The 16,472-nt window shown below is 51.1% G+C and overlaps 8 protein-coding genes across 8 annotated transcripts; 6 read left to right on the top strand and 2 right to left on the bottom strand.

Moving 5' to 3' along the window:
- Positions 1 to 227: 227 nt before the first annotated feature.
- On the top strand, positions 228 to 1,302 carry PC9H_005407 (uncharacterized protein; the record flags this gene model as incomplete). Its single annotated transcript, XM_036774980.1, has 8 exons — positions 228 to 267; positions 331 to 408; positions 461 to 521; positions 577 to 641; positions 693 to 711; positions 764 to 831; positions 886 to 954; positions 1,010 to 1,302. The coding sequence occupies 8 exons, from the start codon at positions 228 to 230 to the stop codon at positions 1,300 to 1,302; spliced, it is 693 nt and encodes a 230-aa protein (XP_036633482.1).
- A 363-nt stretch (positions 1,303 to 1,665) lies between these two features.
- PC9H_005406 (uncharacterized protein) lies at positions 1,666 to 2,353 on the top strand (the record flags this gene model as incomplete). Its single annotated transcript, XM_036774979.1, has 5 exons — positions 1,666 to 1,708; positions 1,774 to 1,827; positions 1,881 to 1,941; positions 1,991 to 2,082; positions 2,130 to 2,353. The coding sequence occupies 5 exons, from the start codon at positions 1,666 to 1,668 to the stop codon at positions 2,351 to 2,353; spliced, it is 474 nt and encodes a 157-aa protein (XP_036633481.1).
- A 1,481-nt stretch (positions 2,354 to 3,834) lies between these two features.
- Positions 3,835 to 5,738, top strand: CBH1_4 (Exoglucanase 1; the record flags this gene model as incomplete). The annotated part of the gene is made up of 7 exons (XM_036774978.1): positions 3,835 to 4,029; positions 4,087 to 4,428; positions 4,483 to 4,554; positions 4,613 to 4,920; positions 4,971 to 5,536; positions 5,595 to 5,657; positions 5,719 to 5,738. 7 exons carry the CDS (start codon positions 3,835 to 3,837, stop codon positions 5,736 to 5,738), a joined length of 1,566 nt encoding a protein of 521 aa, XP_036633480.1.
- An 806-nt stretch (positions 5,739 to 6,544) lies between these two features.
- UBC8 (Ubiquitin-conjugating enzyme E2 8) lies at positions 6,545 to 7,481 on the top strand (the record flags this gene model as incomplete). The annotated part of the gene is made up of 6 exons (XM_036774977.1): positions 6,545 to 6,591; positions 6,651 to 6,730; positions 6,802 to 6,916; positions 6,984 to 7,036; positions 7,155 to 7,283; positions 7,354 to 7,481. The coding sequence occupies 6 exons, from the start codon at positions 6,545 to 6,547 to the stop codon at positions 7,479 to 7,481; spliced, it is 552 nt and encodes a 183-aa protein (XP_036633479.1).
- A 433-nt stretch (positions 7,482 to 7,914) lies between these two features.
- Positions 7,915 to 8,718, bottom strand: PC9H_005403 (uncharacterized protein; the record flags this gene model as incomplete). The annotated part of the gene is made up of 4 exons (XM_036774976.1): positions 7,915 to 7,995; positions 8,045 to 8,159; positions 8,211 to 8,342; positions 8,408 to 8,718. 4 exons carry the CDS (start codon positions 8,716 to 8,718, stop codon positions 7,915 to 7,917), a joined length of 639 nt encoding a protein of 212 aa, XP_036633478.1.
- A 247-nt stretch (positions 8,719 to 8,965) lies between these two features.
- Positions 8,966 to 10,896, top strand: ZWF1 (Glucose-6-phosphate 1-dehydrogenase; the record flags this gene model as incomplete). Its single annotated transcript, XM_036774975.1, has 7 exons — positions 8,966 to 9,050; positions 9,115 to 9,149; positions 9,212 to 9,875; positions 9,927 to 10,205; positions 10,268 to 10,572; positions 10,625 to 10,767; positions 10,863 to 10,896. The coding sequence occupies 7 exons, from the start codon at positions 8,966 to 8,968 to the stop codon at positions 10,894 to 10,896; spliced, it is 1,545 nt and encodes a 514-aa protein (XP_036633477.1).
- A 2,513-nt stretch (positions 10,897 to 13,409) lies between these two features.
- On the top strand, positions 13,410 to 15,198 carry OST1 (dolichyl-diphosphooligosaccharide--protein glycosyltransferase subunit 1; the record flags this gene model as incomplete). Its single annotated transcript, XM_036774974.1, has 6 exons — positions 13,410 to 13,702; positions 13,751 to 13,954; positions 14,014 to 14,307; positions 14,371 to 14,784; positions 14,847 to 14,985; positions 15,064 to 15,198. 6 exons carry the CDS (start codon positions 13,410 to 13,412, stop codon positions 15,196 to 15,198), a joined length of 1,479 nt encoding a protein of 492 aa, XP_036633476.1.
- A 181-nt stretch (positions 15,199 to 15,379) lies between these two features.
- Positions 15,380 to 16,057, bottom strand: PC9H_005400 (uncharacterized protein; the record flags this gene model as incomplete). Its single annotated transcript, XM_036774973.1, has 3 exons — positions 15,380 to 15,449; positions 15,504 to 15,807; positions 15,865 to 16,057. The coding sequence occupies 3 exons, from the start codon at positions 16,055 to 16,057 to the stop codon at positions 15,380 to 15,382; spliced, it is 567 nt and encodes a 188-aa protein (XP_036633475.1).
- Between the last annotated feature and the right edge of the window lie 415 nt (positions 16,058 to 16,472).

Genomic DNA, 16,472 nt, shown 5'->3' with positions numbered 1-16,472 from the left:
GATGTGTGTACTATATTTTGTTTGAACCATAGTGTTTCGAATTTATGCCTTGTGTGCATTAGCACTGTGTACCCACGTGATCGTTTGCCTCGAGGTTCATTTCTTCGGAACGGCGGTGCTGAGTCCTGACTAGGACGCTCTTCGTTCCCCCGCTTCCTTGATTGAACTCTTCACGCCGCAGCGCTACCGTACTCCAGACCAGCCCACGACAATATAACGAATCTGATATGACTGTGCGATTCGCAAACCATAGGCTTGCATTTTATGGTGAGCGCGCTCGATCATCCCATTCAACAGAGTCCGACGGCTAACGGGGTCATTCAATCATAGTTGCTGTATTTGTGTTGTCGGGAACAGTTCTAGGTGTATCGGCTTACTTTGCAAGCATATTTCTCCCGGGCCTACATGGTGAGCCCTTTGCACGCCGCCCGCTTCGCATTGATTCAAGGACCCCGTTCAGCCGATTTCACCATTTTCTCATTGATCATTTCGGCGTTGACGATATTCTCATTACTACTCACGTTCGTTCATCTACCTGGCTATCAGACGCGAGGGGATCGATTTACAATATATTAGGCTGCAATGGGCACAACCGCGCACCGAGGTTCCGCTTGTATTCATCTTGGGTGCTCTATGGCTTGGTGAGCAGTCCGGTTGTTCCCCTTCGCTGATACTGACGTATGCCCTCAAAGCTATGGGCGCATGGTCGACGTAAGCAGTTTATCCCTCTTGGTCTTCATTTTTGTCCAACCAGGACCTCTAGAGATGTTATTGGCAACACGCAATGTGATACACTCGGTGGTGCACGAACCCCCACTAAAAACGGCGATAGTGCGTTGTGCTTCTAGTTATCTACCCCGTTCCAGTGCTTAACTTCTTTTCAAGTATCCGCACAAGCCTACTGTCGAGAGGTTAAAGTCGTTCAGGCCTTCTCATGGATGGTCTTCGTCCTATGTGAGTAAATCCATGATCGACTTTCCCTCTTCGTCCTCAACATTTGCATTCCTAGTCGTCTTCTGGTTCATCATCATGATCCAGCTCATCAACCAAGCCCAACGATTTGGTCGCTGGAGAATCTGGGAAGAACCTATCCGTGAATTGGGGTGGTTTGGCGAGATGCCCGGCTACTATAACCAACACAATGGCGCAGCTGCATACCCCCAAGCCGGATACATTCCCTACGGGTACGGATATGGGTACCCTATGGTTCAGCAACCCCAAGGTGGCCAGTCCATTATCATCCAACCAGGCTCTAACGGCCAGCCTGCCACCGTCACCACAGTGCCGATGAGCAGTGTCTGATGAAACACCCCCCGAAATGAAAGACTCATGCTCCACGATCTATAGCCTCAAGCTGGATAAGATCTCACGAAAATACGAAACACGCTTTGCACAAACTATGGAGATGGAAAATTCGGCCTCACGCATCAAATTCTACAACTCTGATGTACATATTATTTACCTATTAGATGTAGCCCCCTCGTACATGTGTACTTGTTTGGGTTTTGCAGCATGCAACTAACGTGTTCATTGTGATGCACGATGTACCTGGACTCGTGTTGGCCTCAAGGCGCGGTGTACACGAGGTTATCAATATATATGTTCATAATCTCAGCAGGGTAATCATCATACCTTTTCCCTCCAACTCACCACAGAACATCCATAATGCCTCTGTTTACAGATCGCCCCCTTCGTTCCACCGCTGGCGGTAGGTTAACATTCGAGATCGATGTGCCTGTTGACTGACGTAGGAATATTGGACTCTGTGTGTAGTTGCTGCGGCATTGACTGTTGCCTACGTTATCTCGTCTATGACATCTAGCATGCGTAGGTCCTATGTCGAAGATCATCTAAATCACCATTCTGATAGATGGTTCCAGAGGCTTTCCACTTGACGCAGACATCGGTAGCCATATTGGCCATATCATCACTACTCTTTTTGTCAGTCACTTGGCCTTCACTTGGCAAAGCGGTGCTCAACGTTGTTCAGGGTTACAATGCACCATAGGCGGGAGGGTCATCTGTTGACACAGAGCCAAGAGGAAATGGTCCTCATCGGGGGCTTTGGTCTATTCTTCATGGGTGAGTGCTTGGAATGCTTAGCCTTCCATTTACGCTTGCAACGCCAGTACTCACTGCCTGTTTCGTCGTCGTATCCTTTCACAAAGCTGCGATGCTGGCTTGGCGCGGGTCGCAAACAAGAAGTATCGCTCCAGGCGCCGCTGGAGAGGTCGGGCTGTCTGCAGCCTCGGGGAGCAGCCGACGAGATCCTGGCTTCACAAGTGGAGCGCGACCGTATCCCTGTTCTCCTGACGATGTTTACTGTGTGGTCGAAGAGTGGACGTTCTGGTGAAAGTGCTACATCCCATTCAGCATCGCTGCCGATGCGACTCTACCCGAGATCGGACTTTGTCGCCAAAAGCCACGATGCTGTCTCTGGGGTCTTTGGGGAAGACATGAGAAGTGGGGGATAAGGTAGGCTAGTTTTCCTACCAGGATGTGTACCCGCATCCGACGTGTCCGTAAACATATTTTTGGTAAACGAACAAAGTCGCTTCAGCAATTTGTCCGAAGTAATTCACTGTGTGTCAACTGACCTACCACACTCGGAGATGTGCTTTAGCACCGTGTCGGATAAGATGCCATCCAGGGATTCTGTCTTCAGCTGCAAGTCCGTTGTTGGGAGGAAAAAAGTCGGAGCGGGCGCGTACGTGATGGAATCTCTGCCGGGTCGCTAATTCTATTCAGTCGACTCGGAGCATCTGACTTCCTCCTTGCTTCTGCCGCAACGAACTAGTATGTGGTCTGTGAACTCTAACGTTCTTGGATGGAAGTGATGCTGGGCCTTGCGATTGAATTGTATGTACCTTGCAGCCCCTGGTGGTGCCTGAACATCCCGACGCCGTACCTCATTGTGGTTGACGGGGTGGAAGTCAGACGTCGAGTCCGTTGTTCAAACTTTTGGAAAGAACCCGACCCAACTGACCATTGGCCGTGTGCAGCGGTTATCGGCACCCATATGGGCGTTATCTTGTTCACTATAGTCTCCGTGGCTGGCTGGCATGCATAGCCTATACGTGCCGAATTGACTGCCAAGGTAACCACTGCGCACGGAGAATTTTGCAGGTCGTAGCTAAAGCGGGGTACTGATCCCCTACTTACTACACACTACCAGGTGCGAAGAGTGGCATAAGGCTGCTGTACTGTCTCGCAGCCTACCTCAAAATATCGGGGCGAAATTTGTTGTCCATTTGGCCGGCCCCAAGGCCCAGGGACCAAAGGTGAACATTCTTCCTTGTGAACTCACTATTGACTTGTATCTGAGGTCAGACAATCAGTCAGGCAGAGCGAAGATAATCCGACGAGGGATTTGGGTCGCTACGCCTGTGCTGATGCCGCGTTCGGATATGTTATCCTTGGCCAGGTGCACACTGGAGGTAGGATTCTCTCGGCACCTCCTCGGTCCCTTCAACCGTATGTACGTCCCATCGCACTGGCCCCTTCAGTGCAACACTGGATTACAGGTGCCAGCAATAACGAAGGACTGTGTGCGCGTCTTAGGTTACCGCTACCGCCGCCTCTTCACGTTATCTCCCGTAACGGATCAACTATTCTATTCTCGCATGAACCAACGAGAATCGTATCGTCTCCCGGACACACTTCGGCCCTAGCAGATCACATACTGTCCTTTGCCGATTCATGGACTTGACAATACATCACCTAGTACGGCAGCTGATTTTGGGTATATAAACTCGATGGTTCTTACTCCACTTCTGCATCGGTTCTACGGTTCTCAGCAACTCTCAAGGTCTTTCGGCTCCACAGTAACTCGCTATGTTCAACAAAATCGCTCTCACTGCACTCGCCTTCGGCGCCATGGCCTTTGGTCAACAAATCGGCACGTTGACGACGGAGACCCACCCTCCTCTCACTGTTCAGCAATGTACCGCGAGCGGCTGCACCAGCTTGAACCGCGCTGTTACCCTTGATTCCAACTGGCGTTGGTTGCACTCTACCAGCGGCGCGACTGTAAGCTCCACTCGTCTCCACTTTGGATGCTCAAAGCTAATTCAAAGCCCCATATAGAACTGCTACACCGGCAACACCTTCGACGCGACTCTGTGCCCGCCCAATGACGGCGCCGCCTGTGCCGCCAACTGCGCCCTCGACGGTGCTGACTACAGCGGCACATATGGTATCACCACCTCCGGCAACGCTCTTACCCTCAAGTTCGTTACCACCGGCGCCAACAAGAACATCGGTTCCCGAGTGTACCTCATGGAGGACAACACCCACTACAAGACCTTCAACCTGAAGAACCAAGAATTCACCTTCGATGTCGACATGTCCAACCTTCCCTGTGGCTTGAACGGTGCCCTCTACTTCTCAGAGATGCCAGCAGACGGTGGTGTTTCCTCTACCAACGCGGTATGTGCCACAAAAGTCTTCGGTCTCAATATGCTAATAATAGTTATTCGCCAGGCTGGTGCGAGATTCGGTACTGGCTACTGTGACTCCCAGTGCCCCCACGATCTCAAGTTCATTGGAGGAGTGGTAAGTGCCTTTGAACCATCGTTGCACAACATGTCCTAACCATGAGATGCTGACCTAGGCCAACAACGTCGGCTGGACTGGCTCGTCGAGCGATCCCAACTCGGGAGCCGGTAACTTCGGTGCCTGCTGCGGTGAGATGGATATTTGGGAAGCCAACTCGATGGCTGCCGCCTACACTCCCCACCCTTGCAGCACCGACGGCCTCTTCCGTTGCACTGGCACCGATTGCGGTGACGGCGACAACAGATATGCTGGTGTCTGTGACAAGGATGGATGTGACTTCAACTCCTACCGTATGGGAGACCGCTCCTTCCTTGGCTTGGGCAAGACTGTTGACACCAGCAAGAAGATCACTGTCGTAACTCAGTGAGTTGATATCGGTGCAATCTATTAAATGTTATACTGAACCGCGCTAGATTCATCACCGCCGACAACACCTCAAGCGGAGACCTCGTCGAAATCCGCAGAGTCTACGTTCAGGACGGCGTTGTTATCCAGAACTCAGTAACCAGCGTCCCAGGACTCGACCCCTACGATTCCATCACCGGTGACTTCTGCGCGGCCCAGAAGTCTGCCTTCGGCGACAACAACTACTTCGCCACCAAGGGCGGACTCAGACAGATGGGCAAGTCCTTCGACAACGGCATGGTGTTGGTCCTCAGTGTCTGGGATGACCACGCCGTCAACATGCTCTGGCTCGACTCGGACTTCCCCACCGACAAGGACCCGTCCCTCCCGGGTGTCTCCCGTGGCGCTTGCGCTACCACGTCTGGTGTCCCCGCTGATGTTGAGGCACAACACCCGAATGCTTCGGTTACGTACTCGAACATCAAGTACGGCCCCATTGGTTCGACCTTCAGCGGCGGCTCTACCCCTCCTACCTCGTCTACCCCAGTTACATCGTCTACTCCCAGCACGACCTCCAGCGGCACAACCCCGACTGCTCCTTCTGGCACAGTCCCCCAATGGGCTCAGTGCGGCGGTAAGTGTATTAATGACACTAAAGCAACCTTCGTCACTGATTTTGCCTCATCGCATAGGCATCAACTACACCGGCCCCACCGCCTGTGTTTCTCCATTCACCTGCCATGTTATTAACGACTGTAAGTCGAACATCAAGTTCCACCGTTACCTCTCGCTAAACACTTCTTTGTCTTTGTCTAGTCTATTCTCAGTGTTTCTGAACAGCTGGTAGTTAATTTAATTTGGGATATACACAAAAGTTCCGTCTGATACGCACTGGATTGCTAGTATTGTTTCATGTAATTATTCCAATAGTTCAACAAATGTCCTTTGAACTCGTGCACACGATCGACTTCTGAAAGCGCCGAACTGATTAGGAACAGTAAAGATATGGGTCGTGGTTCAACTACCATCGGACGCTCCTGATTTCGCTATGGGCTAGGGAGATCGCTCTTCCCTTCTCTCGTACCTTTGTAGAGAGTGACATATCCAGGAGGCCTAGGGGTGACAGGGGGAGCCATCTTCATGTCATCAGGAGGTCACCCTGTACCTGCAGCAAGGACATCTTCGATCAGATCGATAACAATAGACTATGTGCACGAGCTGTAGTATACTTAGCGTTGTCCGCCTTATAAATACATAAGGTGTGGGAGGAATTCACTGTCTGGATCTACTGCAGCGCCCAGATCCGAGAGCTGACTTGGCACAAGACGGTATATGGTCAATCTGTCGTTAATTGTAATCACCTTGATCCAGGATATCCTGCAACAGTATATAGTTTGTGATTTGAGGGCGTTATTTTCGGCGGGCGGCTAGTACGAACGGCAAGTACGAGCGGGAGCAGTGTCGGTGGAAACTGCTTACGTTATCGCTGCTCCGTACGGCCGGTGATGTCGGCAGACGGACCGTGAGCCTATATTGGGCTTCACAGCAACTCCGAGTCTCTCTCCTTATCCTCCTCCCCCACCAGACAATATGATGAGTCGTCCGCTACTTCAACGTCTTGGACACCCAAACTAACTCCCGAATGCACTCATCCAGCAAACGCCGCATTGAGACCGATGTAATGAAGATGTGAGTTCTGTTCTCTGGTCTCCTTACCGATGCTCACGTTCGTACTGCTCGTGAATCAGGTTGATGTCCGACCATGAAGTGTCGCTCGTAAACGACAACATGCAAGAGTTCTACGTTCGCTTCCATGGTCCGACGGAGAGTGCGTCTTGCGTATCAATGCCTAACAACAACCCCACTGACCGACGGTGTTCCCCAAATCATTGTGCACAGCACCCTTCGCCGGTGGGGTTTGGAAGATTCACGTCGAGCTACCCGATCAATACCCCTACAAGTCCCCCAGCATCGGATTCATGAACAAGATATTCCACCCCAATATCGATGAGCTGTACACGCCCTCTCTCGCTCCGTGTTCCATACATGAGGTACTCACCCACGGATTGTGATTGCCACAGCAGCGGTTCTGTTTGTCTCGATGTTATCAATCAAACGTGGTCCCCCATGTTCGGTGAGTTCCGTCCGTCCAATGAGTATCTCAACATATGCAGATGCATATGTCGGAGCCAGTTGATGACTTGATGCTAATTTGCTAATTAATATGTTCTATGATTCTATGATGCTCGCAGAACTGATAAATATATTCGAGACATTCCTCCCGCAACTCCTCCGTTATCCCAACCCCAACGACCCACTGAACGGCGAGGCAGCCGCGCTGCTGATGAGACATCCGAAGGAGTACGAAGCGAAGGTCAAAGGTCCGTACCTCCGTTCACTTGTCCGCGGGCATCCGCTTGCATGTTAATTTAACGATGTCATATGATGCAGACTACGTACAACGCTTCGCGACGAAAGAAGCGGCTGATCTCGCCGGTGATACGAACGAAGACGACGAAGACGCAGAAATGAGTGATATGGGTAGCATCACCGATGACGACGACGACCGTGCTGCTTGAGCATCTCCGCCACGCGATTACACACATTTCTCCACTCCGTTTCCCAGCTACACTGGCATAATCTCGCGCTACGTTTGTATATCATGTGTTTTGAATAGGATTGTTGTATATAGGTATAATGACTGGGATCTGGAAGCTCTTCAATGCTGCTTGATGGGACGCCAGTAAGGAGGATATCGCCTTGCAGTGGGAGATTTGGTGAGATGTCGATGAGAGCGTCACACCATCTGCACAGGTGGTGGATGGTTTTAGTTCATGATTCCAGTAACAAGTAGAAAGCATGGGGACGCAGATTCCGAGGCGGAGGCCACCAACGATACGCTTCACGGAGTGGAACCATTTGATCAACGTCACTGCGCCGAAGATTGATTTGAAATTATATCAGTGCATTGAGTGCACGGTTTGGCTCTTATTCAGTTGAAGAAGACGGGTATCAACTCGATGGGTTGGCCTTGGTATCCTCTGGTAACGGCTTGACAAGTTCGTCTACCTTCTTCTGAATCTCGGCAGCCGTCTAACAGTAACGTGAGCACACAAGCATTAACCGGGTAAGCGATGCTGACCTTGACAAGGGCGTCAATCTGCGCTTTGACGTTATCCATCGTGGAAACCTGTGTCTTGCTTTGCTTAAGCAGGTGTTCCTTTTGTTGTAAAAGCTCCTTCTTTTTCGTATCGAGCCTGGGGACACGGGGGTAAGATCTAGACACATGTGATTAGCGTGAGGCTTACCTCTGGCGTTCCGCAAGTTCAAAGGCTAGACGATTGAGCATGAGCTGATGCTGGTCATCTGTTTGTGCTTCCGGCGGAGCGAGACTCTTGAATTCCTCGAGGCTATATAACGGGATGTCTTGGTAGATAGACCTGTACCCATATTACCTCCCCGATGAATTCTCTGCGCGCACGCGCGACTGATCACTGGCACTCACGCGAATTGTCGGCACTTCTCTATCTCGCGCTCTAAATGCCTCTTCTCGTACTGGAGATTCTGCAGGCCAAGATGCGACTGATCCATCTCCAGCCTCGCTGCTGCGGTGGCCTCCTTGTGGGCGCGAGTGGCATTGTTCGCTGCGCGATTCAGAGACTTGAGGCGACCGATGAGGGCCGTAGCCCGGATCTGCAGAGCTGAGACGTCCTGGAAGAGGTACGATGGGGACACGAGCTTCGCGAGCTCGTCGATAACGTCGTCCGGGGACGGGGGCATGCCCTGGCCATTTGGCTGCTGTTCGGTCGTTTCCATGGTCGTGGTAGATACCCAACGAGCGCCAATGGAATGGCCGGACGGCGAATAGAGTTGCCGGGCGTCTCCGCCACCGGGCCGAGGTATGACGAAGCCGCTACCCTCAGTCAGTGCGATTAGATGGAGTAGTCAGCTACACCAGGCCGGTCACTCTCACACTTGCCGTTTAAAGCCCATCGTCAAAACCCACATATCGCCCACTCCCTCCCCCGACACTGCTTGATCTTCAACCACCACGACGACCACGATGGCGCGACAACGCTCAGACTCTGGCACAATCCCCTCCATGGAGACCTCCCACGATGAGCTCAAAGATAACACTATCATCATCGGTCAGTGCACGGCAGTCTGACATCGCTGTCACATTGTGCTCATTGTCAAAATCGGAGATCTTAGTCCTGGGGGCGTCGGGAGATCTGGCGAAGAAGAAGGTGAGCAAGCGACCCAATCCATCCCCATCCATGCGTGCACTGGGTGTTCACACAATAATTAGACTTTCCCCGCACTATTCGCGCTTTATCGCCAGCAATTCCTGCCGCGAGATGTCAAGATCGTCGGCTATGCGCGTACCAAGATGGACGAGGCCGAATTCCATAAACGCGCGACATCATACATAAAAAACCAGGAGGATCCTGAGGTTGCGCAAGCCGTCACAGAGTTTAAGAATTTCTCCACTTACGTTGCGGGCGATTACGAAGATGGCGCCGCATTCGATAATCTCGAAAAGCATCTCGAAGAGATTGAATCTCACTATCAATCGAAGGAGTGCAACCGTCTCTTCTACCTTGCTCTGCCCCCAAGTGTCTTCATCCCAGTCGCCAGGAATCTCAAGGAGCATTGCTATGCAGGCAAAGGAGGCATCAACCGTATCATCGTCGAGAAGCCGTTCGGTAAAGATCTCGAGTCATCGCGCGAACTACTGTCGTCACTCAAACAATATTGGACGGAGGACGAGACGTTCCGTATTGACCACTACCTTGGCAAGGAGATGGTCAAGAACCTGCTCGTGTTGCGTTTCGCCAATGTCGCGTTGGGTGCTGCTTGGGACAAGAACTCGATCAGCAATGTGCAAATCACGTTCAAGGAACCGTTTGGCACTGAGGGACGAGGTGGTTATTTCGATGAATTCGGTATCATTCGTGACATCCTCCAGAACCGTAAGTCAGATTTGTACTTGTAAGAAGATAGTAAACTAATAGCGATCCAAGATTTGCTGCAGGTTCTTACTGTCCTTGCCATGGAACGGCCAGTGTCTTTCGCCGCTGAAGACATTCGTGATGAGAAGGTTAAAGTCCTTCGTGCGATACCACCCATTGAGCAAGTAGATACCCTTCTGGGGCAATATGTCGCCGCAAATGGCAAGCCTGGGTATCTCGACGATGAGACAGTTCCACGCAACTCGGTGTGCCCTACCTACGCCGCCACAACCCTCTGGATCAACAACCCTCGATGGGAGGGTGTCCCATTCATCCTCAAAGCTGGTAAAGGTAAGTATCTGTATCTCCTTCTCATGCAATAAACCAGCGTAACTAAACCATCTGATACGCAGCCTTGAACGAGGCCAAGGTCGAGATCCGCATTCAGTTCAAGGATGTGACGCAAGGTATCTTCAAAGATATCTCGCGCAACGAGCTCGTCATGCGCATCCAGCCTTCTGAGGCCGTCTACCTCAAGCTGAACACGAAAACGCCGGGTCTCTACACGCGTGCCATGCCGACTGAGATGGACCTCACGTACAAGAGACGATTCACGGACACGAAGATACCCGAGGCATACGAGGCGCTCATTCTTGACTGCTTGAAGGGAGACCATTCAAACTTCGTGCGAAATGACGAGCTGGACTGTGCTTGGAAGGTGAGCATGGTGATTTTCCTTGTAGAATGTTGTTTGTTGAATGCGCGTTTAGATCTTCACACCGATATTGCATTGGATTGATGGCAAGAACGGGCAACGTCCTCGCCCCGTGAACTACCCCTACGGAGCCCGGGGCCCCAAAGAGCTAGATGCCTTCATACAGAAATACGGATACAAGAGGGCGGAAGCTGGCTAGTGAGTCTTCCCTGCCCCTCTTTACCCCGTTACCCCGTTACCCCTCCATCTTCCTCGTTAATCTTATATGTTCACTCACTCCACTTTTTTCATAGCGCATGGCCGATCACGAGTCTGGCGTTGTTATAAAGTAAACGTGATAAGATAGTGTACACTGTGACTTGAGCAGAACCCGACATTTGTACTTTGTAGAAAGCAAGTAGTCGTTTCACGATTCGCAGCCTCCGTTACAAGTGTCGCGAAAAGTGTCGCGAGTTTTGCAGTCGAACCAGATTGAAGGTGGGGGATTCTCGCCGTGTAACTTCCTACTTCTGAGTGGGGTGATGGGTAAATGAGGTTGCAGGAAAGGTTGCATCTGGTGAATTAGCTCAGGAAGCCTTGCTAAGAGAGGTATGGCATTAGAGTAGTGAACTAATTGATATATAATCCAATCTGGGTTTGCGCCGTGAGTTATTTATGTATGACGGCGCCTGCCAAACCTTCTTGTGTCTTAATTAAACGGTAACATTGCGCCAGGCCAACATAATTTGGGGCCCCGTTTTTCATCGGAGACTGTCGCAACCTCGTTCTGATCGCCTAAAGATATGTTGGACAAAGGCAAAGGAGCGAGGGCAAACAGTACACGCTCAAGACTTCCCATGTCATTAAGCGGATTGAATCCCGTAGCGTTCGACGGTACGGCAGATCGAACTGCTCATAGAATCAGGGGCAATAGAGTTTCAATTGTGCCTAGATAACTAGCACTAAAGCCTCAGTATGTAGTACAGCCCACTGATACCTTGTTGTTGTAGAACTGACCTGGACGCAGTCACTTGTCTAGCACGGCATCAAGTTCTACCGGGACAGATGGGATTAGTCGCAGTGGATTTGGTTGCAGTTACAGCCGCTATCCCGGCTGCAACGGCAGCTTGTTGGACGGTGTGGGGTTGGTGTGTGGGTTTGGTGCACGGTGCCAGAGGTAATAAGTTGGGATCGGGTCAGGATAGTTCTGGCAAGTCCCCCTCTTCCGCAGAGTCATAACGAGATTTGGATAGAGGGTTCTGAGATAACTTACGCGCTAGCAAGTATTGTTGGATACGGTTGTCCTGTTTCCGCGTCAGCGGCGACTCAGCGCTACCTTTAGCCTAAAGAGGAGCCAGAATTCGAAGCCCGCTCGCACATTTCGTTCCTTTTTCGTACACAACAGCTTCAGGTTGTAGGCGCTTATCGGCGTGGAAGTTGGCCCGAGTATTTCACGTAGTCCCAGCTATCATGTTGAGCGAGGAACGTTTCTTGTTTCCTGCGGTGACTGATCTTTGTTCGATTCCAGGTCACTCTTGCTGGCGCTGACGCTGCTGCGGCAGCTCAGCACGCCCGCCGTCCGTATTGCTGCCCGTATTGCCGGTGTGTGCCGTCAATGGCGCAAAATCTCCCTCGCACCGTCTCAGATCTCGACAAAGGATTGTCGATGGTGTCATGTCAGTTTTGCTCGAACGGTCTAAATCTGCACCTCTTAAAATCAGCTGCGACCATCCATGGGCACAACCCCAGATTGCTCTAAACATCATGCATCAACTCTATCGTATCCAAGAACTCAACGTCACGGTTGCTTTCTTTACTCCATAACTCCTCGAAGTTGGAGCCTGGAGGTGGTATATGTTGATGGCCTTACTTCTGATAGTCCCATAGACTCGGCAATACTTCCCATTAACCATCGCATCCTCTTGCGTTGAATGCTTCGCGGTTCTGACCAACCTTGAATACCCTCCTGACGCGTGTGTCACATTCCGCAGCAACGGAAAGTCAACCTCAGCAGTACCAAACTTATCGAACCTTACCAGAATATGCAAACGTGGCGCTCACCGTCGATGAAGCCCGATTATACGGAGGGGACCAATTCCGAATGACTGTCCTGAGTCGAGGGAATCCCAGACTTTCCCTGGCGCTGCAAGGAGAGGACTATCAGTACTACTTAACATTAGCCATGGTCATACCCTTCGAACTCATCCTTGCCTTAGGCATTGAAGGTTTCAAGGGCGTGGTAAAGGCAGTATGGGCGAGTTTATTCCGGCGTTGCGCGGGAGTGCGAGACCTCACCTTGAAAAGTGTCGACACTCGTACTTTCCAAGCTCTGATAAGCTTCCATTCGAGGAGGTTCCCTTGCCTAATCTACAGATGCTCCGTCTATTTGAATGCACCTTTATTACACTCTTGAAAGATGCATCGCGATTCCAAGCTCTGAAGGATTTCCTCAAAGAGCGCAAAGATCTTGGCATACCTATCGAGAGGGTCGTGGTCGGCACATGCCCCATTACCGAGGTGGCTGTCGAGGAACTGAAACAGTTTACAGAAGTAAACTGGGATGGAGAAGAGGTCGTCAGGAGAAGGAATTTGTAGTTGTAGCCAATTTTGTATCCATGTGTGCACACTAACGTGTATAGCAGCATGACTGTTTCGTTGGCCCGTTACGTCTTTCAGAAAAGTACTATACATCTTCAATCCACAAACTGTGATTGGGGAAAGCCTTCAAGGATATTATACCTGAAGGCAGCGGGAAGTAAGTATAGGAGCGGCTGAGAGGCCGCCGATCACAGAGTTCTAAAAATAGCAATACCATCGACACGTATCCTCCGACCGCCAACTCTCCCAAAACTCGCCACAAAATGCTGCGACTCACGGGCAGCTTATCGCTCGTTTTTCTCACCCTGCTTTCGTCAACGCATGCACACCATTCGTATTCCTTCGAAAATACTGCTATCGTCCGCCAGGTCGAACTTGCAGGGTCCCTCGTGCAGGTGGTCACCACGTATGCCGTGAAGGCGCTCGAGAAGAACGCGAAAGCGTACACTATTGCTTTGAGCTCGAATGACAAGGAAAAGACCAGCTGGCTGGAGGCAAAGGTGAAGGGACAGCAGCAGGCACTTCCGGTGCGTGATCATGGCAAGGAACCTACCAAGTGAGTGTGAATCACTTCTCGTGAGCTTTCGGGTTGACTCTGGCTCAGTGGGTACCATCTCATCGACGTGGAGCTACCCAAGCCACTGGGGCTCAACGAAACGTTGAATATTGTGCTGGAAACCATACAAACCCACGCAGCAAAGCCGTGGCCAGCATCTGCTTCCCAGAACGATGAACAGTCCCTTCTGTTCAAGACAGACTTGTTTGTCATCAGCCCATATCAGACACTAGTTCAAAGAAGCAAGTTGAGGTTCGTTGGTTCTCTGGGAACCGATGGTTCAAGTTAATTTAACGACTACATTCGTGTAGGTCACCGACACCCCGCATCGTAGAGTTCACGGAGCCAAAAGACCTTGAAGCGTTCACCCTAGACACTCCTGCAACCAAGTCAGGCGCGACCATTACATATGGGCCATTCAACAATATTCCTCCGTCAGCGGATGAGGACTTCCTGTCTAAAACCCAGCAACCCATCTCGGTGCAGTATATGTATGACCACCCAGTTTTGGAGGTCTCGTCATTGAAGCGTGCGGCCGAAATCAGCCACTGGGGCTCCAACTTGAACATTCAAGACGAGATTCGTCTACGCAACGGGGGACCTGAGTGAGTGTCCATTATTCATTCACAGCTGCGGACGAGGGATTTACTACTCGTATCTTGTGCCAGGTTGAAGGGACACTTCTCGCGACTTGATCACCAAGCGCAGGCATTCTACAAACGCCCTTCACCCCATGTTCTTCCCGCTCTTTCACTGCATCTACCCGCTGGCATTCGCAACACCTATTTCTACGATATCATCGGGAACGTTTCAACCTCTCACCTCCGTGTGGCGCCCGCTCCACCAAAGTCACTAAAGTCGCGTACCCCACAGTACAGCGTCCTGGACCTCCGCCCGCGTTATCCCCTCCTTGGCGGCTGGAACTACACATTCACCCTTGGTTGGGACTCTGACCTCAGTGACTCGGCTGTATATGACAGCAAGTCCGGAAAGTATATTGTCAAGGTCCCGGTTATGACATTGATCCCTGGTGCGGTGGTTAACCAGGCAGAAGTTACAGTTATTTTGCCCGAAGGTGCAACGTAAGCGAGCTGCCTCCAATTATCGGTTCGTTGTCTGAGGTCTCTTTGTGTCCCCTTTACAGGGATGTCGATTTTTCCCTGCCTTGGCCAGCTGTTTCGACCTCGTCGTCCACAGTCACAACATACCTCGACACGACCGGACGACCAGCGTTGACATTCGTGTACGAAAGACTAACAACCAGGCACGACGGAGATATCTACGTAAGTCGTCCTTCCCAAGCCCAACTCCCTGGTGAACACACGAGTGAACATGTTACTGAACTCTCGTAACACCCACAGGTTTCGTACAAAGTTCCATTATCCGCTCATCTGAAAAAGCCGACCGCCGTCGCCACAGCCTTCATGGGTCTCTTCGTCCTCACTCTCATTGGGCGACGCATCAATCTCAGCCTCCATCCGTCTAAAACAGCTTAGGATACACTGTGTTGATATATAGAATCGTGATTGTATCTTAATTGTTCTGAACTGGGCAGTTTGAGAACGTGATAAACTGATGGTAGATACTGATGACGATACATTGGGATATGATGACATGCAAAAATCAATAAATTTACAGCAATGATATTTGATAAATGATAGTTGAGGTGGGGTGGTGTTAACGCCATCCATTTCTGCGAGTGAATGTGTGTAGGGTGAGAACACTGCATCCCGCTGGAGGCGCCGCGCTAGTAATATAGAATTAGGTTGGCGTAAATTGACAGCGTAAAACGGGCACTTACTTCTTTAAGAACATGAAGATCCCAGTGTTGTCGCCCGCCGGGCAGCTGTAGAACAGCCCTTGACTATCCCCACTCGGTTGATCGTAATACAACATCGTGCCGCGCCATCTCCACGATCCTGTCTTGATCCCCTCCGCTTTCGTTCCCAGCTTCAGCTGCAATGGCATCTCAGCCACACCCGTCGTGTTCACCACATTGACGCGGAAGATGGAAGTTTCATTGTTGATCTGCCACAGCCAGTTCTGGTTGATGAAATACATCGGTGGCTGGGTGTTCTGGATCAATGTCAGATTTCCCGGCGTACCTGGTCAGTGAAGTCAGTCGCGCCGTCGATATGTGATCGTAGATCGCAATTGTTTACCAGGCATCGCTGTCGACAGATGCCCTTTGTACATCTGGGTATCCCTCGCCGGGCCTAAGGCCTCGATAAACGAAGAACCAGGGACCAATGAGCTGATGCTTTGTTGACGATTCCACCCATCCCAAGTCGGTACACCGAGGACCGTGGAGAAGACGAATAGCAGCAAGTAGGGTAGGAGCCGTGCTATGAACATCCTGTCGATCGGGGTCGTCTGAGAACAAGGGCTGATGTCGAGGTCGCGTACTGAGCCTTTATTTGTATGTATAAAGCTCGGGCGTACGTGGCGCTTTCCACCTCGGTGTTGATTCGGAAGGTCCGAGAATCATGGCAACATTGAGTAACCACGACCATCGGCGAAATAGACGAAGAGCATGGTCGAATCCTACGTCACTGCATTGGGATCGAAGTAGTCTGAGAGTTCTAGGTAGCTTGCGAGACATATTATAGGGAAAACAAAGTCCCTGAGTCTATGGCAGAAGAAGCTGCTGGGTGATCCTGGGGGAAACGGAGGCATGTCAGATTATGGTAAGTCTGGAAAAACCTTGGATGATATCCACCCCAGGTGACTTCGCACTGATAGTTGATCGGCTGTCGTGTAGCGCTTCGGC

Source organism: Pleurotus ostreatus (genome assembly GCF_014466165.1).
Source record: "Pleurotus ostreatus strain PC9 chromosome Unknown scaffold_3, whole genome shotgun sequence".
In the NCBI taxonomy this organism is placed as follows: domain Eukaryota; kingdom Fungi; phylum Basidiomycota; class Agaricomycetes; order Agaricales; family Pleurotaceae; genus Pleurotus; species Pleurotus ostreatus.
The sequence above is the reverse complement of the archived record's forward strand: the minus strand, read 5'-3'. Positions and strand labels throughout refer to the sequence as shown.